The 27,638-nt window shown below is 40.3% G+C and overlaps 1 protein-coding gene across 7 annotated transcripts in view; it reads right to left on the minus strand.

Moving 5' to 3' along the window:
• Positions 1-5,752: 5,752 nt before the first annotated feature.
• The window catches only part of EPC1 (enhancer of polycomb 1), a 126,735-nt gene continuing 104,849 nt past the window's right edge, over positions 5,753-27,638 (minus strand). For all 7 annotated transcript variants that reach the window (XM_087892998.1, XM_034402604.3, XM_087892997.1 and 4 more), the window contains 7 exons: positions 27,500-27,589; positions 27,262-27,410; positions 19,420-19,772; positions 13,539-13,654; positions 12,415-12,556; positions 11,922-12,282; positions 5,753-7,130 (listed from right to left, as the gene is read on the minus strand). In XM_087892998.1, coding sequence (XP_087749124.1) covers positions 7,058-7,130; positions 11,922-12,282; positions 12,415-12,556; positions 13,539-13,654; positions 19,420-19,772; positions 27,262-27,410; positions 27,500-27,589 — 1,284 coding nt within the window. In that variant the 3' untranslated portion in view covers positions 5,753-7,057. The remainder of the gene's footprint in view (positions 7,131-11,921; positions 12,283-12,414; positions 12,557-13,538; positions 13,655-19,419; positions 19,773-27,261; positions 27,411-27,499; positions 27,590-27,638) is intronic.

The raw sequence follows: 27,638 nt of genomic DNA on the forward strand, positions 1-27,638 counted from the left end.
CCTACGGCAGAGGATCACTAGTATTGACAGTACGGATTGTATCTGAGGCAGTAGATGGTGTACTGTCACATGATCTATCTATATTTGTAAAATATACTCCCCTTCTATGTGTATTTTAATTTGGTCTCTGACCCCAATAAAAAGCTTACTTACTATAATATTGCAAGGCATGTGTCATTGTTTCTTCCCTTTTGCTTCCATTAAGATCCTTCAATTTATAGAATCTAATCTACATATTTTGTTAGTCTTTCATGGTGAACTGGCTGGAACAGTTGCTCATAAATAGGTGGTTATCTTTCATATTCAGAAGGGGATTTTCCAGAAGACTTAAGGTAGTCCCCCAGCATCACTTTCTCAATCATGTTTTCCACATTCTCCAGAGAAAATCTGACAAAAGGCTCATCTTTATGATTCATTTAAAAGGAATTCCACTTACAGCTGACAAGCACATAGGGCACATGCATTGTTAACAGGATTGAAACTTTCCTTTTATATAACACAATCATACGGTGGGCTTCTACATTCAATTTTTCTGGAAGCTACCCTAGTAGTTGGCAATAACAATCTTTACTGCTTTCTGGAATGAAACCACTTTAAAGTGTTAATTGCCTTCTATCAACATGGATATTCTTTTTATAACCATGAATATTAACAACATTAATTTCCCCCAACTTTCTTATGATTTAATGAATGTTTACTCTTGCTTTTTCCACCCAAAGGGTTAGGCAACTTTGACATTTTGATCCAGAGAAGCTCTGTCTATATATATTGTTAACTATTTAGTGCTAACTGAGCCAAAAGTTTATTTGTTCTAACATACTTTAAAGTATTTTCAATTACAATTTTAATATTATAGAAATAAATTTGGCTTCCCAATGCTTTTAATGTTACCTTAATATTGATTTATTTTTGCTGAATGAAGATGGGATCCTCAGAGATACCATCAACCTTATTAAACATAGCACTGGACCGGTGCTAGAAATATAAATTTAAAAATGAGCTCAGTAAAATAAGCTTGTAAGCTTTATCTGCCAATTGTTCTATTGTTTGGTGCCACCACATGATGGCAGAGTTGTGCACATTTTCCAGAGTTGTGGCTCAGGATAAAAGTAGGGGGAAAGGTGAATGAGAGAGCATAACTGATAATTATAGTGCTGCAAGAATTGTTAAATTATTAATATGTATTAGTTTTGAAGATGGCTATTGTCGTCTCTACACCCCTACACCCAAATTATTTCATTTTGGCAGGGAGGTTTTAGTCCTATACACTTAAAATAAAAACATTAACAATCTGATGACTTTAAAAAGATGTACACAAAGTGGAAGCTAGCTTCTCTGCTCAACTTTGCATTAGTCAGAGCTCGAGTCCTCATAGGGAATTGGACAGAGATCACAATAAATTAAAACTTACTTTGACAAATGAACTTAATGTCATCACTAGTTTGTGCATTGTCTTGTATCTTCCTTTTTCCATGCACCATTTTTCCCAATGCCTTAAGTCATTTGCACACACAATCAATGACAGCTTCTGAAGCTATGTTGGGAAGGATGTAGTTATTTTAACATTTCAAAGATAAGTTTTTTGTTTAAATGCTTTGCACAGTCCTACTGAGCATAAATTTCAAAATCATGACAATGAAAAGAACTTGGGTATGCTGCAGGGATACACAACCTGAGTGTCCACACCCCCAAGGAGTGTGAGATGAAATTTCAGAATGTGCAACAAAAATGGTTTGTGTCCCTTGTGAGTTAGAATTTTAAGGGATGCAATAAAGAGTGGCTTGTGTACCTTGGTGGCAAATCATGAGTCACAATTGTGCAGAGGATGCAAATATTAATCAAACCTTTTCTAGAATATGATCTAAGAGTGTAATACAGTTTTAAAGAAGGCAAAAAACATCTTAAAGAGCATCAGGAAGGGCATAGAGTGCAGATCATGGGAAGTAATGATCTTGTTCTGATCTTTCTTGATCAGGCTTCACTTGAAGTTCTATCTTGTATGCTTCGGTTTCAAGTCAAGGTTTATCAACGTAGTGAAAGGATTGGGAACCAAATCTTTAAAAGACCTAGATAAGTTTAGCTTGCAGAAGAGAAGATTGGAAGGAGAACATGAGAGCTTTCTCCAAATACTTAGGGGCTCTCTACTACACATTGTAGAGAGGCGGGATTATTTTTGCTTGCTCCAGAGGATAAGATTAGGATGAATGGGATGAAACCACAAGGGTATAGATACAGGTTAGATTTTAATTACTGTTTCTTGACAATAAGAGCTGTCAGTCAGTGGACTATCTGCATGGATTGTTTCTCCTGGAGATTTTCAGAGGTTGGATTAATCGGTTGATAGGTATGGAGTAGTGCAAGAGATTGCAAGCAATGACCTTTATGTCCCTTCCAATTCTTATGATTCTATGATTAGAAGCTTCAGAAAACAAGCTTTCATTTTCCTCTTATACAGATAGAGACATGGTGGGAATTAGGCTAAGGAAAAGCTTAAAACCATCCAAAAAGATAAAGGAATGTTCACTGGATACTTTGAGAAGAAATGAAACAGATGGATAGGAATGGACACCTTTAAATCAGATGGTCATATGATGATTCAATGTATGGCACAGTAAGAAGGAAAATTGGCAATATCAAAAATGATATTACGTATATGCTCTGCTATAACCAAATAAACAATATATTCACATCTATCAGGATCAGCAGATCTTAGGGCAGGGACCGTCAGTGCTGTATGGGGTTATGTCCCTCCTGTAGATCCATGGTGGAAAATACTGAGGAATTATTTGGCAAGTTGCAAAAGCTGTTGAATGCAATATTGTGACAAATGGAAGATGGCAATGAAAAAAAAAAGAGAGAGAAATATAGTAGCCTAAGAATTACAGGAAGAACTTGATTGGATGTTATAATGATGCAGATAGAAATTTAAAATATGGTAGTTTTGGAGAAGAAAATTTTAGTTTATTACTATCACCTGTTTCAAATAACACAAAGGCAGACTTTACATATAGACATATTGTAAGTGGACTGGCAGAGTCCAGATTATAATATATAATCAGAGAGATTATATATTAGTCACAGTAGAGAAAAACAACCTAGTCTGCATTTGATGGCATCAAGTAGGTTAAATTAAAAAAGAACATAAAGGATGGTAGTAGTGGTAGCTACAGTATGGCAGAAATATGTTGTCAGAATATGAAATCAGTATAAAGATTCCATACATTAACTTATGAACAATGGTTAGAATGCAGTACTACAGACTACTTCTGCTGACTGCCTACTGACTGCAATTTGGCACTTCGAGTCCCACCGGCTCAAGGCCTTCAATCTTTCCAAGGTCGATAAAATGAGGACCCAGATTGTTGGGGGCAATATGCTGACTCTGTAAACTGCTTAGTAACGGCTGTAAAGCATTGTGAAGTGGTATATGAGTCTAAATACCGTTGCTATTATGTAAACTTGAGGAACAAAAGGAAGACATAAGAAATATTGTGAAAAAAATCCAAGCAACTTAAAACAAGGTCTTTAGGAAAAAGAGACTGGATGAAATATCAGGCAATAAAAAAGAAGTTTGTAAGCTATCAGCATCAAAAGAGTAGGGACAAAAAGAAGATAGAAACTTAAACAAGAAAAGTCTTTCTTACAAGCTTAGAGAAATTGCTTTTAACCATTTAGTCATGTTTAACTCTGGGTGACTTTATAAGCAAATACTCTCCACGCTATCCTGTCAAGCATATCTTCTTTCAATTGTTGGATGTTCAACTTTGGATCAGATTTGATGTTATGAAGCCAGCATGCTCTTTGCTCGCACCTTCTTCTTTGTTTACTAACTATTCTTAGCATCATTGCCTTCTCTAATGAATTTCTACACATAACATGAACAAAGTAAATCAAGATGTAGTCTTATTTTAGCTTCCAGTGATGTGTCTGGTTTTATACAATTTAAACCTGTTAGTTGCTATGGCTGTCCATGGTATATGCCCGTGGTATATGGCAAACCTATGGCACACATGCACGAAGTGGCATGTGAAGCCATGTTGCCCAGCATGCCTTGCCTGTTTGTCTTCCTGGTTTCTGGTGTGCATGCATGTGTGACAATCAACTATCCTTCGTGCTTGCAGCAGTGCTGAAAACCGGTGTGCACATGCTCGCTGGCCAGGTGATTGTTGGGTGCACATGGCACTAGAACCCAGACATTTGGCTTTTCCGGAGCGCCCCCCCAATGAGTGTGCACGTACACACAATGTGTCCACATGATCTTTTCAGCACTTGGTGCTGAAAGGTTCGCCATCAATGGTGCATGCAGTAATTTACACCAGCAACATAGTTCAAAGGTGTCACTTCTTTTTTAGTCAGCCGTTTTTAGTGTCCAGTTCTCATACTCATTCATCATTACAGTGAAGACTATTGCTCTAATTAACACGCTTTTTGTATTTATATTACTATCTCTGCTTTTGAAGATCTTATTTACAGTATGTTAACCATTGCAGTGCGGCCTAAGGTTATCCTGCATTTGATTTCAGGAGAACTGCCATCATGAACAATTTTGGATCCAACAAAGATAAATTATTGAACTAATTCAATTTTCTCCTTGTTGATTTTAAATTTTTCATGTCCATCTGTAGCTGTTGTCATTATCTTTGCTTTTCTGATTTCTCTTAATTTTTTAGAGAAATTACAGAGTATATATTTAAGGTAAGATTGATTACAGGTAGTCCTTAAGATACCTGTCACTTAATGGCCAAAGTTACAACCAAAACCTTCCCCCCCCTACACACAACCCCATTTCAAAGTGGCTGCACCGGCTCTATGGACATTCACCCTTATGAATTATCACAGGGATGCTACAGCACCATGATCTATTCCCATCCCACTTTGCTGGGAAACCCCAGTGCTTGGATCTACTCCCCATGCCTCCTGGAAGCAGCCACTATTTTCAGTGCTCTGACAATTCCTTGCAGAAATGGCAGCTGATTTTAGAGCTTTCTGTCCTAATCATCTGGCTGTCAGGAGACTGCAAACATCTCCTAGTTCCTGTTGGGTTTTAGGCAGAGCTAGCAAATTCCCGATGGGGATATTCTCTCTCTTAAAAATGCTGGAGTTCCTATAGCTAATAATTGTAGAATCCCTCCAATTCTAGGAAAGCGTGCTTTCCTCCAGACCTCCCCCAAATCATAATTTACTTCTGTATTCTCAGATATAATTATTAGGGAGATAAAAGCAACTTGCCAAAATTAATAATGTAAAGGATTGTTAGGTATTTTGCCTGAAAAGCTTGGCAATAGATTTGTTTATCAAGAGATTTCCATTATTTTGCGCTCAATAATTATTCAATGAAACCTTATTTTTTATGGCAACTGTAATCCATCTGAGATATTTCTGTCTGCAATGATCTGTAATTTTATTTTTTTGTTTTTGTAAACATGAATTTGAAAGATTCTGGAAATTTTTGCAAAAGCAACACACACCTCTTTCTGCTTTGGCTTCTTGTACCAGGCTTGATTCACCCAATGTTTCACTCCACTTCAAAGCGAAGTCCAAAGTAGACCAGTTCTTTGCCCCATTTTGATTTAACAACTCTCAACAGTCTCTATGGACAGTGGAAGCCATTGATCAGTGAGCCACATTAATTCATTTACTGCATTACTTTTAAAATATTTTAATTTAAAACAAGCATGCTCAGCTGTTTGGGTCACATTCTCTCAGAATAAATGAATTCATAAAATGAAAGTAGTATAACACATCACACACGTTCTCAGTCAACATGTAATGCCCTGGGTTTATTTTGTGAGAGTTCTATCACAATTCCAGGTGGGATTAAAAACCTTAAGGATAATGTAAGCCATCAGAATGGGCATTCAGACCGGTACTAACAAAGCACTAGTAGTAGAGTCCTAAGAATCATTCTCTTCACAGAAGAGACAGCAAATATTTCCAAAGAAAGGCACCCGAGAGTTGTGGTTCTGGTCTTTCAGCCTTTTGGAGAATATTAAAAGAAAAGGGGGTTGGGGGTTGGGGAAGGAAAGCTGGCTGTTTTCAGAAATTGGAATGATGAGACATGTACAGCAATTACTGCATTCTTTTCCCTTTTAGCTTTTTTTTTTCAAAAAGAACAAGAATGAAGTCTTTAATAACAATTACACAATAAAAAAATATAATTTGTGATTAAAAGAATGGCAAGACAACATAAAACTCCAGTTGTAAGGACTCCATTTGCATACTTGATTTGACACCACTATTTTGGTGCATAAGAAAATGGGACAACAGAAGGGGCTATATGAAGAGCAGCAACATAACTTTAGTGCTTTAAGTACCAGAAACTGCACACATGCTTGTGAGCTAGTCAGTTGAATAGAATCCATGAGACTTCATCTTTAGTTTGTTACTTGCCTTGTGATTTTAAAACAGGAAGATCATATTGAGTAGCACATTCCCCATTTTTAAACTGATGTCTTTTTAAAAAATTCTGTATGTATGTCACCATTTTTCACATGATACACAAAAAACTCAAGGACCCAGAGGGGGAACCAAGTTATGTTAATATCATTTACAAAATACCAAGGAGTCCACAGCTACCTAACACATTTACTACAGCACAGGAACCAATGAAGGTACAGTGTACAAAAACTGTAAACACAGCACAATAAATAGATAAAACAGCAGGTTCCGCACCATGCACATGATGTCATGACACTTCATCTTTATACAATCTCACTTCTTACACTCTTACTTTGTTGCAATTCTCCCTCCCCCCGTCCCAAGTGCAAAGCATCACAAATGAACGGTTCTGTATTCAAGTAACATATATACAAGGGTATTACAAATATGCAGTACTGTACAGATAATTGCTGTTGTCTTAATTTACAGGTATTGATTTTTTTCCTATTAACAATAAGAATAGAAAAACCAAAGCATGAGAGATGTGCATTGCTGTCAAGTCCCCACAGCTGCCATGGAAATACAATATGCTGCATTCCAACATCCCTTGCATTCAAATTGCTACTGATGCATAGCACCTAAACAAGTTCCCGAAGACTGAAGTTTCGTTACTCAGAAACTACGTCACCTCCATTGCTACTGTATTGTCTGCTATATTGTTCAGTGCTGACTTTTCTGTTTCATGGTTTTCCCTGAAAAATAAAAACAGAACAAAAATACATTGGTTGAGTATCTAAATTGGAAAATGTCACACTTAAAAACATGGTAAAAGTACTTATATTCCATGTTTGGAATGTCAGTGTAGTGTAATAATATATTTCTTTCCAATTTCAATCAGTGTTGTCTCATACTTATTGAAACACTGTGTAAAAATAAACCAGTTACACTTCAAACTGAGATACTAATCAATTTATTTTTTTAGGTGGTTGATTAAACATATTCCTAAACATCTCCAAGAAAAGAACACTACCTGCAGATTTAATGCAGCTAGGATTGAATATAAGTAAATTAATCCCTCTTTGCCTTGCGAGACTCCCCCCTCTCGCAAGCCTGGCCTTCCATGTTATCGAAGGCCTACCTCGATGAAGGGCTTTGGAACCCAGAGAGGTGGCATGTCACGAAGAGGGGGTTGAGGGGTTTTTTAGATAAAGTTTTAGCAAATGTCTTAAGGGGTTCCGGGGGGGGGGAGGGTTGGATCAGAAGTAAGGCCGTGGGTATGGGGGATAACCCACTAAGGGGAGGGCCAGGTAAGGCTGTGGAGCACGGCATGGGGGGTGGGGGGCCCGGGGTCAAGAGAGGGGATAAAGTTCATCCAGATAAGGTTTTTATCATCAGTACCGTGGGTGGGAGGGGTAGATATGGCGGGAGCAGGGGGCCATATCATGTTAGGGGAGCGCGCGCCCGCTGTCTTCGAGCGGTGGCGCGCTCCGGCCCCCAAAGCTCCACTCGTTTTCCAGGTGGCGCAGATCCTCAGGGCCCTGGCCTCCGTCTGATGTTATGCAATGCCAGGTCTGTAGTAAATAAAGCCCCCCTCATTTGTGATCTTGTTCAGGAGGGGGGAGCGGACCTGGCAGGTATTACGGAAACCTGGTTGGGCCAAGAGGGGGGGGTCCCTCTTGTTGAAATGTGCCCACCAGGTTTCCGCGCATTCCATCAGCCGAGGTTGCAGGGTAGGGGCGGGGGGGTAGCGGTTATTATTAACGAAGGTCTGAGACCGAGGGAGGCCACTGTTCCTCAGACGGCCGGCTGTGAATCCCTCCTTGTGAAATGGGGCCACGGGGTTCAGATGGGTTTGCTGATCACATACCTGGCTCCCTGCCATGTGGCAGCAGCCCTGCCCGAGCTACTCAGTGTCATCGCCACGGTGGCGGTTGAGACCCCTAGGCTTATGGTCATGGGGGATTTCAACTTGCCGTCCGTTGGTGAGGCATCTGAGGTGGCTCGGGAGTTCATGGCTTCCATGACAGCCATGGACCTGACCCAGTTAATTCATGGCCCTACCCACACGGGGGGAAACACGCTGGATCTGGTTTTTGTCTCTGGACAGTGGTTGAGTGATCTCGAGATAGGGGATATAGTCACCGAGCCCTTGTCATGGTCTGATCACTCTCTCCTTCGTCTCGACCTTCGAACCGCTACACCCCGCCGCAGGGAGGCGGAGCCGGTAAGATGGTTCCGCCCCAGGCGCCTGATGGAACCGGATAGGTTCCAGATGGAGCTTGGGCCATTCCCTGAGGCTCTGGCACACGCCTCGACTGGAGACCTAGTGGCCGCCTGGGATAGGGCGGCCGCTGGAGCTCTGGATCGGGTCGTGCCTTTGCGGCCTCTGACCTGGCGCCGATCTCATTTAGCTCCTTGGTTCACTGAGGAGCTGAGGGAGTTGAAGCGCCGGAAAAGACGCCTAGAGAGTAGTTGGAGGGCCAGTCTTTCTGAATCTGACCGGACACTGGTAAGAGCTCATATTAGGAATTACCTAGTGGCGATAAAAGCAGCGAAATGTAGCTATTTTGCTGCTCTTATTGCATCATCAGATAATCGCCCGGCCGCCCTGTTTAGGGTGACCCGCTCCCTGCTCCACCAGGAAGCGCGGGAGGACCCCTTGGAGGGTAGAGCCAAGGATTTTGTCCAATATCTGTATGACAAAATCGCTCAGATTCGGGAAGATCTGGACTCCGACTGGATAGTCTCAGGGGGAGGGACTGGGGCAGGTCTTGAGAATGTTATCTGGGATGAGTTTGATCCTGTGACCCCTGAGGACGTGGACAGGATTCTGGGTAGACTGAACGCGACCACTTGTTTATTGGACCCGTGTCCCTCCTGGTTAGTGCTGGCTTCTCGGGAGGTGACACGAGGCTGGTTCCAGGGGATTATAAATGCTTCGCTGGGTGAGGGTGTCTTTCCTTCCGCCTTGAAAGAGGCGGTGGTGAGGCCTCTCCTCAAGAAGCCTTCCCTGGACCCGGCAATGTTGGTAAATTATCGTCCGGTCTCCAACCTTCGTTTTGTGGCAAAGGTTGTTGAGAGTGTGGTTGCGCAACAGCTTCCCCAGCACCTGGATGAAACGATGTATCTGGATCCGTTCCAGTCGGGCTTCAGGCCCGGGTACAGCACGGAAACGGCATTGGTCGCGTTGGTTGATGATCTCTGGAGGGCTCGGGACAGGGGGTGCTCCTCTGTCCTGGTCCTGTTAGATCTCTCAGCGGCTTTTGATACCATCGACCATGGTATCATGCTGCACCGGTTGGAAGAGTTAGGGGTGGGAGGCACTGTGTTGCGGTGGTTCTCCTCCTTTCTCTCTGACCGGTCGCAGTCCATGTTGACAGGGGGACAGAGGTCGACCCCGAGGCCCCTCATATGTGGGGTGCCGCAAGGGTCGGTCCTCTCACCTCTCCTGTTCAACATTTATGTGAAGCCACTGGGCGAGATCATCCGTGGTTTCGGGGTGGAGTACCATCAGTACGCTGATGACACCCAGCTGTACATCTCCACCCCGGATCACCCCAACGATGCCCTTGAAGTGATGTCCCGGTGCCTGGAGGCCGTACGGATCTGGATGGGGAGGAACAGGCTCAGGCTCAACCCATCCAAGACCGAGTGGCTGTGGTTTCCGACGTCCCGATATAGCCAGTTGACGCCATCACTGACTATTGGGGGCGAATCATTGGCCCCCACAGAGAGGGCTCGCAACTTGGGTGTCCTCCTGGATTCACGGCTGTCTTTAGAAGAGCACTTGACGGCCGTGACCGGGAGGATTTTTTATCAGGTCCGCCTGATTCGCCAGTTGCGTCCCTTTCTGGATCGGGACTCGTTACGCACGGTCACTCATGCCCTCGTCACCTCCCGCCTGGACTATTGTAATGCTCTCTACATGGGGCTCCCCTTGAGGAGCACCCGGAGGCTCCAACTGGCGCAGAGTGCGGCCGCGCGGGTGGTAATGGGAGCGACATGGCGCTCCCATGTAACACCTCTCCTGCGCGAGCTGCACTGGCTCCCGGTGGTCTTCCGGGTGCGCTTCAAGGTTTTGGTTACCACCTTTAAAGCGCTCCATGGCTTAGGGCCTGGTTATTTACGGGACCGCCTACTACCACCAATAGCCTCCCACCGGCCAGTACGCTCTCATAGAGAGGGACTCCTCCGGGTGCCGTCAGCCAAACAGTGTCGACTGGCGGCCCCTAGGGGGAGAGCCTTCTCTGTGGGGGCACCTACCATCTGGAATGAGCTCCCCCCGGAGATACGGAGGATCCCGGATCTGCGCTCCTTCCGCCGTGCTGTGAAGACCTTTTTATTCCATCAAGCGGGCTTGGCCTGATCTCTTCCCTTTTTAAAATATGTAAATTTTAATCTGTTTTTAAATTATTGGGGTATTTTAATTTGTCTGGGCCAAAAAGTTTAATTTGATTTTATCGGGTTTTTAAATTTTGTGTATTTATGTATTTTATTGTTGGCTGTTCACCGCCCTGAGTCCTTCGGGAGTAGGGCGGTATACAAATCAAATAAATAAAATAAAAATAAAATAAATAAAATAATCCAATGCCATCCCCTTCAACCTCCCAATGGGCAATAATGACAAAATCAATAAAATTAATCAAAAAACAAATGTAGGATTCTTTGAGTCAATCTTGAATCCTAAAGATCTCTTGAAGAAATCAATGGAGAAATCTGGTATTTTTTATTTGAGTTCCTATCTGCAGCCCCAGAATTTCTAGGTAATATCCTATCCTATTATTTAATATTTTGTCTGATTTATATACCGCCTTTTGTTCAGGAGCTGAAGGTGGTATCCACAGCACCCGGTTCTCATTTTTTTGCAAAACCACCACTTGTGATATAGTTTGGTCTGACAAAACTCCCATGGCCAAGGATGTCCTCTTTGGAGCTATTCCAACAGGTTAATGATTACAGCACACTGGCTTTAATGTTGAAAATAAAAAGATTGGGAGGGGGGACGATAGGTGGTAATTTGATCACATGCATTATTATTTTCAGAGCTAGAACACATCAACCTTAATGTTGCAAGTATTACTATATACACATTTCCAAGTTGGAGGTATTAATATTCTTGGGATACCCAAATCTACAACAAAAATAGAAAAATGAAAAACAAAAGATAATAAGATCAAAAGCATAAAAAGTGAGATCTTTATAATCCTTACAATAAATGATTAGTAGGTTCCAATTTTACTAAATGAAATCAATGAAAATTAGGAAGCTGTGAATTAAGTAGACTTTCCTAGGTGTTTATTGTTCAGCAGCACCAAGGCCCTTTTTTTTGAAAATCAAATTTTACAAAAGTAGTCTGTCCCACTTTTGATATAAACATCACAAATTATTCAATATTTCTGATTATAGAACTTCCATTTTCACTAAGAATTTAATGCAGAAATTAGAGATTGTTTGAAAGAATTTTCTACTGATACCACTTTGCTTAGACATCTATAAAAGTCTTCTTTTTCAACTTGAAGATTTCAACACGACAAAGTACTTACCTTGGTATTGTGTCCACAGAGGATGAGGCTGGCACCTTGGGCACCTGACAGTTTGCTGCAGCCAGCTTTAAGGCAGATGATGGAACAGCACTTAGAGTCCTAGGTATGTGCCGTGCATTGAGCGTATTAATAGAGTTTGCAGTGCCAACAGATGAGGGTACAGTTAATCTAATGTTGTTCCCAAACAGAACCTGAGTTGTTGCAGAATTGGCAGCAGTTACTTGGTGACTCAGTGCACTGTGGGAACTTGAAGTCTGTGTTATATTTGAAGGCTGTAACAAGGCTGAACCTGCTGTTGATGAGCTTGTATGTACAAGTGCTGTAGGCGTAGTATTACTGAAGTGTAAGCCCTTATATACTCCTGTGAAATAAAAAAAAAAAGTCAACCCAATGAAAATAATAAGTTATTGATTTAACTCTCTCTCTTCTCCCACATTTCCCCCACCCATCCGCAATTATACTTTTTGACACAACAATCATTACCACTTCTTACCTGAGGCTTGAAGGATGCCATTCACCCCAATTCCAAGCACCACATCATCCTTCATTTTGAATCCCATGAGCTGTTCTGATGTAACCAAGGCTGAAGCAGCAAACTGAGCACTGACAGAATCCAATGTCTTGGAATTAAAACCCTTTTAAAGAGAAAAAAAAATAACATCAAGCTATTATCACATATTACAATATATCTCTGAGCTCAACAATAGAGAATGGAAAAGTCACCAGTTTCTGTTAAGAGTTAAGTATGGAACATTTTTTAAAATTCAAAACTACTATATAGTGACACCCCTGGTATATAGTATAGAATATATGGGAACAAACAGTTCACAATCCTAAGAGAAGTAACAGCCACAAAGGCATGCACTAAAGATCTGCTTAAAAACTCAATTTCATTTTTTCCCAAGCAAATACTTGATTACTAGCATGCGTAAGTATATACACAATCATAAAATTAATTATTGGTATTTTCTGACTAAATAAAGAAGTTCTTTTCACTGGAATTTTAAACTGTAGCATCTTGTATTTTTTAAACACTTGTATAAATCAAGAAATTCAGCCAAATACTATATATCGTGATTAGCTGCTCTAACCCTTATTAAGTTAATTACTAATAAGAGATAAAAAGCTTTATTTTCTGAAAACATTGAAGGGTTTAAAATATATGATGCCATTCACATTAAATAGGGATTGATCTGTAAATTTAGTGGAGGATAGAAGGGAAAGCAAGTGTATACAATTTAAATTAATGAGTTATCCAGAATTTTTTTGAATAGTGGTATCCATCAAGACTGGCCAGCATTAATGCAAGTTCTATTCCTTTGGAATACGCATTCAATATTGCGATGTTGTTGACATCAACCAGACAATTCTTGTTTTCCTCTGCTGCATATTTACAATGCTGAATCACCTTTTTCTGTTACAAGGGGCAGCATTAGTGCCATCTATACTCACCTGAAGCATAACTTCTAAACACTAGCGTATGGCTAAGATGAAGATTCAAGCGAAAGCCATTTTTCTGTTGGTTAGTTGCAAGATGTTATGGCAACAGTTGAGAATTAGAGATGACCCCTGGTGGAAAAAATGAGGAATAAATCATAATACAGGCAATTCCCTCACCTGTGAAGCGTTCGCAGAATTACTATTTGCTTGCTGTTGATGAATTTGTGCAAGCTGCTGCTTCTGCATTAGTGCCAGTTGTTGTTGATGATGCTGGTATTGTTCGGCTGTAAATGCTGAACAAAATATAAAATGAGAGAATACTGTATCAAAATATGTAGACCAATATGTGCATCCCCTAGTTTAAATTCTAAAAATGCACAGGTCTTAATCATAGTACATTTATTTAGTACTCCACCTCTAGTGGGATCTCATACTAACTGCACTTCCAAAATAAAGGTTGGTTGTAAACCATGCAAGATTAAGTATTTGAACTGCTGTTATAGAACGCAAATTGTTGTATTCTGATCATCATAGTAGCAGAATTTCTGATACTCATATCAGCTAATATATGTTCCTTGTTCCTAAATTTTGATAATACTGATATTCAACTGAGAATTTATGTATGTATATGTAACTATGTATATCAAAATATAAATGGTGATATTGTAATAATTCAACTTCCCTCAATTAACCCATCTGGGGGGAAAATCCAGTCAATAAGAATGGAGTTGATTATGTTAATTTACAGAGGAATGTAGAAAGACTATATTATACTATTTATTGTCTATGGAGAGTTCTAAAAATAGAAACGTTTCATTGCAATTTTTGTTTCACTGCATCTTAATAAAAATCTCCCTAATGCCAACTTTTAAAGTGAATTTAGACAGAATAATACATTATAAACTTTGTTTCTAGAACAAAATGGCAACTTTCCCAAATTCAATTCAATTTGTTTTAAATACAGAAATTTGGACACTTTACTTCATCAGGTATTATTTAAACTTCCTGACAGAAAATTAAAACTCACGTCTACTTTTTAATTCCATGCACAAGACAAGATACATGTCAAGTTTCAAAAACAGATTACTTATGTAGAATTTTGTTCTGTGCACATAAAATGAAGTAAGGGAGATGGTTGAGATAGAATTATTGGTGCACCATACACTTTTGATTAATGTAGCCTTCATAACTACAATTCCAAACTAATCTTCATAAAACTTTTGCCTATCTAGAGGTGTCAGAGTATTCCAGTGTAGAAAAATGTCAGAGTTCGTGTTTTATTTCCCGCCAAATATCAAGGAATGATGGCTTTTAGGCTTTAAACTGCAGCAAAAACATTTAAGTTTTAAACAAATTTGGCTGGATGTAGCCTTAATATTCATCTATTTAAATTGAGTCTATTTGTACTTAATACACCTATGAGAAAAATATAGTGCTGCAAAGTCAATAATTTATATATTGCATAACAAACAATTATGCCAATATAACTGTTTGTGGTATTGACTTTTGGAATATGGAATGAAAATAAGTCTATACAAAAATGTTGTTAAGGGTACAGTGGTGGAAGAAAATGTAGTCAGAATAATAATTAGATATTCATATTAATTCCATTATTAATTCCATTCCACTGAACAATGTATACATAAGAAAATGTAGGTAGCTACAGCATAAATAAATTGTGGTGACGCAGTGGTTAGAATGCAGTATTGCAGGCTACTTCTGCTGACTGTGAGCAGTTTGGCAGTTTCAAGTCTCGCCAGGATTAAGGTTTACTCAAGCCTTCCATCCTTTCAAGGTTAGTAAAATGAGGAGCCAGATTGTTGGGGGCAATATGCTGATTTTGTAAACTGCTTAGAGAGGGCTATAAAGCACTGTAAAGCCGTATATAAGTCTAATTGCTATTACTATTATTGAACAAAACCTAATATAAATTAACTTCCAAACAAAAAATACTTGTGCAGTATTTCACATCACTGTTCCCATTGGTAGCCTTTCTTTATCTGATTTCATAGCTTGTATAGACTCATAAAATGCAAGTAATAGAATAACCATACTGGTTATACCACAGAGTTCTTTAGGAATGCTTAGAATTTTTTTCATTTTAAACAAGTGGTTTCTGTTCTATATTAAATTTCTATTGAAAACTTCATTTTTAAAAATGATTTTTCATGTGGCAAATGAAACGGTGGTTTGAGATGTGCAAGCCAAAATTGTATGGAACACACAATCCTGGTATTTTCCCAACAAAAACAATTGCATATGTAGGCTTTTGTTTGTTCCATGTAAATTCACATATATAAATTTTGTTTGAATTTCTTCCCCTAAATTTTTATGTCTGAATTTAAAAATAGTTTTTAAATGCTTGATTCTAGAAAAAATTAGGGATACTTGGGTTCACTCAAGCATGCCCATCTTTGCATATATGTTTTAATGATTGAAGTATGCAAACTGAAATGATCAGTGCACAGAGGCCCTATTGCAATGTGCATAATTAGTTGATTATGATAGCTTTAAATTGTATTAATTAATTCAGTTTATATTGTCACCCATCTCAAATTGATGAGTCTAGGAACTTATTCTAATAATTTTCTTCCTATGGTCTATTTTATTTCTCAGCTATTACTGATATAACTTTCATCTCAACATATTAGACTTGTGGTGCACAATGTTTTGAATTTTAAAATATGTTCAATAGTCCTCAGCTATCAACCATAATTGAGTTCAACATTTCAGTTGCTAAGCAAGATAGTTGTTCAATGAGTTTTGCCCCATTTTATGATCTTGCTTGCCACAGTTGTTAAGTGAATTACTGCAGTTAAGTTAGTAACATAGTTGTAAAGTGAATCTGGCTTCCCCATTGACATTGCTGGTCAGAAGGTCGCAAAAGGTAATCACATGATCCTGGGACACTGTTAACCATCATAACTATAAGCCAGTTGGCAAGTATCCAAATTTTGATTACGTAACCACGGGGATGTTGCAATGTTTGTAAGTGTGAAAAACAGTCATAAGTCACTTTTTTAGTGATGTTGTAACTTTGAGCAGTCACTAAGAGAACTGTCATAAGTTCAGGACTAACTGTATATCAAGCTATTTCCAATTATTTTGAAAGTGCTCTAACGTTAAAACAGCTTTGTTCCAAATATGATATATTTTATTTTGAGCTTGAAACTTTTATTTTAGAAATGTTTCAGGGCAACCCATTGCATTTTGTTTAATTTGCAACATTGTCTTGGTACTAAACTAGACAGTGTTTAGGCACACAGAAACACACACTATCTTGCAGATTTTATTGAGAAAAACAGCAAATAAACACATGAAAACTGCCCTGAAGAATATGCTTGCAAAACATCTTGACTTTAAAGTTTTAAAAATCTGATTATTTTATTAGCTTTCTTTCTGTATGATTTATAATTTAAATATTACAAAACCTGAGAAAATACTAATAATCTGATGTTTTTTCGTAAGTGTTGTTCAGTTTAACAATGATTAAGAGAATAACAACATGTGGAAAATATTTTCTATCTATCCATTGAAGCACATTTGGTGACTTGCAGATTAAAGAACAGCAGTGTCACAAGAGTTTTATAAGCAGCCTAGAGTCACTCTGAGTTGGGAGGCCATATATATTTTCATAAATGAATTAATAAATGGGTGTGTTGAGTTGTGCCCATAACCACACCACAGGATTATGGACTAGCAAATTTTCTAGTAGTCCCCAAGGGCAATCCCAGGTAAAGCAAACGGCAGTACAAAATGATGACTAAGCATGAGTTACATTAAGAAAGACCTGATCCACAATGGCATGATTACAAAAATACAGATTCTTCCTGTGACATTTTTCATTGAATAAATAGCAGTTTACTACCGCATATGAATGTAATTCAACTACAAGCTAGTATTTTATAACTTGTTTTCAATTTAAGTTGGAAAATTAACACAATTTTCCATATTCACAAGAAGTGCAAATTCTGGCTTTTCTGAATAATGACAAATATGAAATTGAATTGTAAAAATGGGAAGAAGGGGAAGACTACATAAGTTTGCAGCCTCAAATTATGACTGAATTGTAACATCTAAAGACCTTGTTGAACTATGTCAAACAATCAGCCATGAACCAGGTTTATGAAAATTGTAGAATATATTTTAAATTATTTCACAGTTTATAGTCAAATTCTAATTTTTCTTTAGTTACAGTTTTTAACTTTTCCTAGTTATGCAAGCTATTTATTCCACATGCAACTAAAATAACAATACAGCAGCAGGCAAGCTCATTAGAGCAGGACAGGCAGCTATAATGAAAATTTGCTAAAACAAGGTAAGACAAATGTGTTTTCTTTGGTGGGCCAAGAGTTCTAACTTATTTTGGTATCAAATGAAATACTATTCCAATATCTTCATACTTCTGTTTGGAATCAATTATGTAATTCAAACAGACTGATGAAATTAGATATAAAAATAAGTTTTGAGTCTTATACAGACTTGATCCATTATTCAAGTCATAAATAGCAATTATAGTAAACAAAATGATTAGACAATTGAAATGACCAAAAGTCTTAATAAAATTGCTACGGCCATTATTATATACATTCTTTTTATTCATCCATATCAGAGATGATTTCCCCGTCTTTTATTTAAGAAATAAATATACATTGCTACAGAACCGTTCCAACATAATTTAAAAAGGGTTTATATCAATTACAAAAGATAACAAAAGACGATGACCACAACTGAAACATTACACTCTCAAGATTTACATTTGCAAATTACATATTTAACTAACACAAATCTTAGTAATTCCTTCCAGAATTCTATAGCAATGTACTTTAATCAAAAAGCCATATCCTTCTTAGCTGTATCCCAGCTTGTCTGACTCATCGTTTACAGTTTAGAAATATAATTCTGAACTTCCAAAAACAACAACAAACAAATCAACCCTTCCTCACTGTAGTCTTAAAATAATATTCCTGCTCATTTTTAGACATCATGTATATAAGACTTTTTTTTTTAGAAAAAAAACACAAGATCCTTTTACAAGAAATCAGGATAGAATTGTTTCTTTTCAACATATTAATGGCTTCTCAAAAACAAAAAACTTTTTTATTTGTACCATTTCCTTAAGATATGATGTAGATGTAAATATACTGCCCAAGAGGCTACAGGCTGAAGATTTCAGTGGCGATCTCTAAACTTTTTGTCCTATTAAATATAACTCATAAGTTGGTCCTTTAAACCAGCAGGACTCTTCACGATTTTGTATATCACTAAATTTTGGATTTTAAGTGGTGATGTTTTGAACGTTTCAAATCAATTCCTTATTTTTGCATTCCTAATAGCAAATTATACATTGTCAAAACTGAAAAATATAAATAAATAAGAAATGTAAGGAACGAACTCTATAAAATTCTACTAAAAATTTAAAAACAAAATAGATTCAATACAGCTATAATTACAATTTAGCTATAATTAAAGTACAAACTACCATATTTTTCTGAGTATAAGATGCACCTTTACCCCCCTAAAAGCGGGTGAAAATTTAGGTGTGTCTTATACACCGAATGTAGCCCCGCCCACCCACTTTGGCCTCTGCCTCCCAGCAGTTACCTCCTTGCAGCAAGCAGCAAGCAAACAGTTCCTTTCAGCTTCAGCACAGCAAAATTAGCACAAGTTGATTGGATCGGCCTCCAGACTCTCAGCGGGCCTCTGCTGCAAGCAGATTTTTTTTCCCTTGTGCTAATCAAGCTATGCTGAAAACAAAAATGAAAGTAAAGCAGGTTGTTTGTTGCAATGAGGCAAAATTGCTGGGAGGCAGAGGCAGTTTTTTTTTTCTTGTTTTCCTCACCAAAAAAGGTAGATGTGTCTTATAGTCTGGTGCGTTTTATACTCCGAAAAATACAATAAATCTGGACAAATCTACTATATCAATTTTTAATTTTAGCATGGCATTTAATCAGGCAGCATAAATATCAACAATTAAGGAAAAATATGGAAAAAATAAATAAAAATTAGGCTTTCAGCATCAATACTTTTAGAATTATATTAGTCAAAATCAACATACCAAAGTGTGCTGCACCACTGCTATCTTTACTTTGAATAGAGGTACTGCATGTCTGGGTCCCAGGTTGTGCTGTGCCTGCTCGATTAACACTCCTGTGCAATTTCCTATATGAAAGTTCATCATTGTCACTGTCATTTAGGGATGGTGTCCGAGGCCTAAAGTGACGCCATCTACGTGATTTGATATCGACTAGTATCTGACTGAGGTCTTTAGATAAATATCTGTCCGAGGTATTTGTTTCTGAGGTATTGGCAATTTGATTAACTGAAGAGTGTAGTTGTAAGGAAGGTGTTTCTGAATCCAGCTGGCAAAGTGCACTGTTGTTCTCTGAATATGCTCGGTCCAGAAGCACCCTAAAAATGGAAAGAACACTATTTTTAATTCCATACAAGCCAAAGTGTTATCCCTCTCTTCATCCAAAACCAGAGCTGAAAAAGCTTCTTGAATGAGAAGCGAAATGTCTTCAAAGAAAAATCAGTTGTCTTTTGAAAAAGCACTTTTGGGACAAGCATGACCTGGATGACTGAGAATCCACAAAGACTCCAAAATTATTTTTTAAATGTTAGGAAAAAATAGCGTAGAAATTCTGTATGAACATATTTTTCAAACTGGTTGTTTCAAGCATTGGAAAAAGATTTACAACAGGGTTATGTACAATTTGAAAATTATTTGGAAGAAATGGTAAAGACCCCATAAAAACTCTTATTGACTTTCTACTTATTAAAGCATTTTTTTTTTCATGCTTCCACATTAGCATAAAATAAGATGCTAGTACTTAATGGGTTAACTAATTAAAATGAATTTACTTAATGGGAATTAATAAGCTTATACGGAAACCTGAAAGAAACCTGGGCTTTTTTAAGGTATGGTAAAGAGATTTTATACTTGGGTGAGGTAAAAAACAGTTCTTCCAAATCATTTTTAAACAAGTTCGGTCCTATTTAAGAGCTACATACAGGTAGTCCTTGATTTCAAGCACAATTGAGCCCAAAACTTCTTTTGCTAGTCAAGACAGTGAGTTCTGCCCATTTTGCGACTTTTCTTGCCACAGTTGTTAAGTAAATCTTGCTTCCCCATTGATTTTGCTTGTCACAATGTTGCAAAAAGTGATCAAATGACCCCAGTCATAAATACACACCATTTGCAATGTGTCCACATTTGGATCCCATGACCAGGGGGATGCAGTCATAGGTATGAAAAATGATCATAAGCCACTTTAACCAAAAGCCTCAGGTTGATAAATTTAATCTGCTACATGAATGCTAATTTCCTAGTTGAAATGAAACAGGACAATGTTTTTTTATTTGAACCAAATATCAAACTACTATAAATGGATATTAGCATATAAGTGGCTGACTGTACCTTAGGATAGATTAAGACAGCAAAACCAAATAAGTCTGAATAGATGTCACTATTAAAAAGGGATACCAGAATACTAGAATGGGCGTTGGTACTTACCTGATACGCCTCTTCTCTGACTGTCGGGCACGGCAGTCAGGAAGGGCGGCTGCAAGGGCGGTAAGGAGACGACGATCGATCGCCCGGCGGCATTTTTGGGCGTGACGGGACTTCCGCGCCTCCCTTTAGTGCTTTAAGCCGGCTGGCTAGCACTTTACCGAAGGCTTCCCTTGGAGCGACTAATTGAGGCCTCAGAGGACAGCGCGGCCTTTACCATCCATCGGCCTGCAGCTTGTCAGCGCGTAGAAAATTCCGTGCATCTCGAAGTGCTTTGACCGGCTGGCTAGCACTTCCTAAAGCCTTCTCTGCGGCTATTTACAATACTATCTCAGCGCAGTGAGTACAGCCCCTTGCGGGTCTTCGGTGGGCTTATTTCTTATTCGGATAATTAGCGGCCATATTATAGCCCTTTCAAGATGGCGGACGCCAGGGCTCATAGTAACGGCAACAAGGGGAAGCGCCCTCAGCCACCACGGGATCCAGAAGAGGGTACTTCTGCTAGTACCCAAACTAAGAGGCCCAGGATCCAAGCTCCTCCTCAGGCCCTAATGTCCAGGGAGGAACAGAGAAGACATAATGCAATAGAGAAGGCCTGTAATAAGGCAGCCTCCTCTTCGAGAGCTCAGCCTGGGCCTTCTTCTTCGTCTTCTGTCGCTGCACCATTATCTACCCCTGTCACAGTAGAGGATATTCCACAGCCTTCTTTTGTGCCAGATCTCTCTCCTGATATTTCAATCACAGATGATACCTTAGCTCCAGTGCCAGAAGCTGTATTCCCTTCGGTGGCTCCTGAGGCTCTTACTCCACAAACGGTTAAGGATCCAGGCCCTATTCCCCAGGCTTCTGGGGATCATGACAACCAGGCCTCTCAGGGCCAAAAGCTAGATGTCACTCCGGCTTTGGCCCAGTTGATTGCTGAATCCATCAGTCAGGGGATTGCCCAGGGGTTACAGGAGAGGGCATCTTCCAAAGTTTCAGATTATTTGAGCCGCCATACCCCTTCAGTCACCTCCCAACCTTTGCAGGCCTCATCTCAGGCCCCAACGAGGGCAGTTTCCCCTTCCAGGGACAGCCAGGGCTCCCTTTCAGGAGAGGAAGAACAGGCCATCATTGAGCAGGACTTATCTGAGGATGAGGGCTTGGAGCCTGATCAGCCCCCCTTTGTCGGCTTGTTTCGCCCCCAAATGTTCCGCTCCTTATTATACAAGGCTCAAACCAACACTGGTCTTGGCCTTCCAGAGGCCAAGGACCAGCCTCAACCAGGGACATCTGCTACTTCCTCTTCCTTATTTGAGGTGCCTACAATTCAAACCGAAATAGTGCCAGCCCCAAAATTATTTACGGATGTATTACAGAGACAATGGAAGAATCCCAGTACAGGTCCAATCCCTAACAGCCTGGATAGGCATTTATATAATTTGGCGGCGGAGTATGCTTCTCTTTTGCAGATACCCTCTGTGGACACACCAGTAGCAGCCCTTTCATCACCTTCACCCTCTTCAGGCCCGGCAGAGGAGTCCCTACGCCCGGAAGAAAGAAAGACAGAACGAACCCTCATCAAAGGTCACCAGGAGGCGGCCTGGTCTGTCCAAGCGGCTTCGGCCGCATCCTTTTTTAATCGGGCATCAATCCTCTGGTTAAAACAACTGCAAGGTCGTATCCCCTCTTCTGATGTGAGAACACATCAAGATATTAACAAAATATTAGCAGCGGTGGAATTTTCAGCGGACGCCACCTTGAATGCTGCCAGATTTTCCGCAAAGGCCATTGGCTCCTCAGTCACTTCTCGCAGGTTGTTGTGATTAAAATATTGGCAGGCAGACGTTCGTAATAAGTGGCGTCTGGCTTCATCACCATATGCTGGTGACAAGCTTTTTGGTCCTTCACTTGAACCCCTTCTAACTGAGACCAGGGACCACCGGAAGATCTTGCCAGCCATGTCTCGCAGGGCAGAGGGTTGTTCGTCTGGCTCCTTTTGATTGCAGTCCTTTTGAGGTTCCAACTCTGGCTATTTCCAGCAGAGGTCCCAGCGTTCTTTCCAGCAGCGGGGGACTTTCCATCAGGACAACCAGGTCAGACAGGGTCCTAGATATCCCCCCAGAAGACCCCAGAGGGGTGGTAGAGGCCGCCCCTTCCGAAGGTCTCGCTAGGGGTCTCATTCCTGCCCAGCTTGGGGGCCATTTGGCCCTTTTCTCCCAGGCCTGGGAGAATACCATTTCCGATGAGTGGGTTAAAAATACCATCAAATTCGGCCTTTCCCTTGAGTTTTTGTCTACCCCTCCTAGTAGGTTTATACGTTGCCCAGTCTCTCTTAACAGAACTAAGTGAGCCCAAGTGGAAGCGGCTATCCGTCACTTGTTGACTATAAGAGCCATCCAGCCGGTGCCCCCTATTGAATTTGGCCAAGGGTTTTACTCTCGGCTCTTTTTAGTACAAAAGCCCTCAGGGGACTGGCGCCCAATCCTTGATTTGAAATCCTTGAACCGGCACATAACTTATCACCGGTTCAAGATGCATTCCCTACACATGATTTTACTTTGTATTCGGGAGGGGGATTTTTTGTCTTCCGTGGACTTAACTGAAGCCTACCTCTACGTTCCCATCCTTCCTAAACATCGTAAATTCCTCCGTTTTTGTTATAATAACAAACATTATCAGTACCGTGCCCTTCCTTTTGGCTTGTCCTCAGCCCCCCGGGCCTTTACCAAGATAATGGCTGCCCTTATGGAATATATAGCCACTCTCCCAATTAGGGTGTCCTTTTATTTGGATGATGTTCTAATTTTGTTGCGCTCCTGGCAGCACGCACAGACGGACCTAGCTACTACCCTTCAGGTCCTCCAGAGTCACGGGTTCTCAGTAAACTGGACTAAGAGCCACTTAACCCCTTCCACTCGGATCCATCACCTGGGGGCGGTTATTGATACCTTGTCTTCGGAAGTCTTCCTTTCCCCTGACCGAGTTGACAGCCTTAGGGATTTAGCTAGCCGAGTACAAAACCAGGGGTCCTCTTCCATTCTCTCCCTGTCTCGCCTTCTTGGCAAGATGGTTTCTACCTTTGGGATAGTCCCTTGGGTTCGTTTACACTGCCGGGACTTACAATGGCTACTACTACCTTTTCAATGTTCGCATAGGGACAACTCAACCACGAGGCTGATATTACCTCTTCCGGTTCTCCGGTCTCTTTCCTGGTGGACGTCAGGAGAGTGGCTAAAGGGGACCAAGTTCCGAGAACCTCAGCGTCTGCTTCTCACAATGGATGCCAGCTTGTCGGGGTGGGATGCTCATCTGGGCCCCCACCTAGCTCAGGGCCAATGGTCCGAGCACGAGCAGCAGATGAACATCAATGTGCTAGAACTGCGGGCCATCTTCCTCGCCCTAAAGGCCTTCAAGACACACGTCCTTCAACGGGATATCCTAATACTTACCGACAATGTAGCAGCCAAAGCGCATGTGAACCGCCTTGGGGGGACGCGCTCCAGGGCTCTGATGCGAGAAGCACGACGGTTGGGCCTCTGGGTGGAGAATCACCTGGCATCAGTGCAGGCGGCTCACATCTCCAGAGTACAAAACCAGACGGCCGATTCCCTCAGTCGGGCACCGATAGACAACGCAGAGTGGTCCATTTCTCCTCGGCTGTTTCAGGAGGTAGTTCTCCGCTTCGGGAAGCCAACGGTGGACCTGTTCGCCAGTGCATCCAACCACCAGCTTCCTCGGTTCTTTACCAGGTTCCCCTGCCCCGAGGCGGAGGCAGTGGACGCTCTACGGAGTCCTTGGCCTGCCAACCAGCTTCTGTATGCCTTTCCCCCGGTCAACCTCTTGCCCAGAGTAGTGCGGAAGTTACTGCAGGAACAGGCGGAATTGGTACTTATTGCTCCCGCCTGGAACCGACCACCCTGGTTTGCGGATCTCGTGTCTTTGTCCCTACAACCCCCTTGGCGGATACCGGACGATCAGGTGGTGCTTGTCCAGGGTCAGATACAGCACCTGGACCCTCTCTGGTTTCAGCTCACCGCGTGGCGGTTGAGCGGGGTTTGATGGCCAAGCTCCCATTATCGGATTGTGCCATTTCGACTATCCAGGCATCGTGAAGAGCTTCAACTACTCGCATTTATGAATCCACCTGGCGAGCCTTCTCGTTGTGGTGTAAACGGCGCCTTCACTCCCCTACATCGGCCTCAGTTCTTCTGGTCATTGAGTTCCTTCAGGACGGATTTGTCTCTGGCCTTTCACCGAACACTCTTCGGCGCCAGGTGGCAGCCCTTTCCACTGTGTTGTCCGGCTCCTCGACGGACCCAATGTCCCGAAATCCACTGATTCGCCAGTTTCTGCGAGGTGCGACCAACATCCGACCGCCCACAGTCCATCGGTTCCCCACGTGGGATTTACCTAAGGTCCTACAGGCCCTCACCGGGCCACCCTTCGAACCTCTGCGAGACATTTCCCTGAAGCACCTTTCTTTCAAGGTGGCCTTTCTAGTGGCTCTAGAAGTACTTTCATTGCTCAACTGCATGCAAAGTTTACAAAGAGTCACATGATTTTTTTTCTTTCTTTAAAAACTAAATGATCCTTATTGTGAAAATTAATATTTTATAATTTGAGGATCACAAATTTAAACGTGTGGTAATTAGTAATAAATGTCAACCTGTAACTGCAGGGGTCAAAAGGCTAGGATAATTAAGAGAATGAATATTCTGCCAAATCCAATTTGAATTAAGATAAACCCTCATCTTTTAGATCTAGAAAAATAATCCAGCCTTTAAAAAGTTCATATAAATACAGATAATCTTCGATTTACAACCATTCGTTTAACGATGATTCGAACCTACAAGAGCACTGAAAAAAGTGTCTTATGACAGTTTTTCACACTTATGATCATTGCAACATCCCCATGGTCATATGAACAAAATTCAGACGCTTGGCAACTGGCTCATATTGTGACAGTTGTAGTGTGTCAGAATCATGCTATCATCTTTTATGACCTTCTGACGAGCAAAGTCAATGGGAAAGCCAGATTCACTTAAAAACTAACTCAACAAGTGCAGCGATTCACTTAACAACTGTGACAAGAAAGGTCGTAAAATATTCATATAACTGTCTCACTTAGTAACAGGAACTTTGGGCTCAATTGTGATCATAAGTCGAGGACTATCTGTACTTAAAATACTTTAGAAATTAGATCACTATGCACAAAAAATTCTTCCAAGTTGAGGCAATTTTGAATGTGATGACAGGAAAGTAAATTATGGAGACTTGTCAAGGAGTTTTCTTTGTAAAATATTAACTAAAGTATATAAGTATAAGTATATTACTAAAATATACTTTTTTCCAAGTTGTGGTGCATCTGCAATAGTAGCAATGTAAAATACTTTTACACCTAATTTTTATGAAGTAAAGCACTGCTGAAGGTTCCAGATTAGCTGGATAATATTCTTTAAGAAAAATAACTTATTACATACTAAATCAGTATGTTACAGATTACTCTTGACAAAAGAATCCAGACAAGATATGATTAATTACTATTTTGCCACAGAATCTTTGTAATAAAAATTACTAATGTAATTTACTGTGGATTTTTATGCAGCCTATAGAAAAAAAAGTTATACCCATGGAAATCATTGGATGAGAAATGAAGCTGCTTCTAAGCCTACCTATAATCTCTGGTTATGTACATAAACAGAGATGATCTTAGAAGACCCTCAATACATATACACCTTTAAGCAGAAGTTGCACAGATCTACAGGGAAGATCAAGAAGGATGAACTATGATATCTAAACTACCATACCCATGAACTACTGTATAACAGGTTTTCAGGATCTTCCCATTATTTTCAGGAAACTTACAGAGTGCAATGGCATACAAAATACGATTAATGCTAGCCTCTAAAAATCATGGATTCAAGGGGGAAAAGAGAAGAAGCAAAGTCACAATAAAGCTTTCTATAACAGAAGGACGAAGATCATAATCAAATCAGAGCTACAAAAATATGGATGTCTAGTTAAAATTTATGTGCTAAGTTAAATAACTGAGCAAACATGTTACAACTACATTATATATTTGTGTATAATGTACCCTGTTTCCCCTAAAATAAGACATCCCCTGATAATAAACCCAACTGGGCTTTTGAGTGCATGTACTAAAATAAGCCCCCCCCGAAAATAAGCCTTCCCTGGAAATATTTAAACACATGCGCAGCTGGTCCCTGCCATTTCCTCTGGTTTCCTTCACGCTCCCCAAAATAATAAGACCTCCCCGAAAATAAGGCCAAGTGCATATTTCGGGGTTCAAAAAATATAAGACATGGTCTTATTTTTGGGGAAACACGGTACATATTGTACACAATATGGTATTATTGTAGTGAGTTTTAAGATAAATAAGCCTACCTTCCACCACGTCCAACCCGTCTACGTGAAAACCCAATGCACTTTTGTGGCCTAGTAAGGGTGGTCAAGCAATATCTATAACGCTCATCTCCTAACTTTCCACCTTTAGGAGTATTCCAAGGCCAGTCACCAGTTTGGTCTAAATGAGGCTTTGAAAAGAAATATTTGAAAAGGGTTAAAGCAAGAATTTAATTAATATAAGTGTAACAATATAATACTGTAGAAGTTCGAGACTTACAGCGTAATACTGACAGCCTGTTTTCCTACGGAAAGCAAATGGCCCATCAGGATCATTTTCTTCCTCAGCTTCAGAAGAGCCAGAAAAGACCTTTATAAAGAAAGCAGTAGGTAAGAAAAAGGAGGCAAGAATATTTCTT

Source organism: Pantherophis guttatus, chromosome 4 (assembly GCF_059756535.1).
Source record: "Pantherophis guttatus breed Tessera chromosome 4, ASM5975653v1, whole genome shotgun sequence".
NCBI lineage: Eukaryota > Metazoa > Chordata > Lepidosauria > Squamata > Colubridae > Pantherophis > Pantherophis guttatus.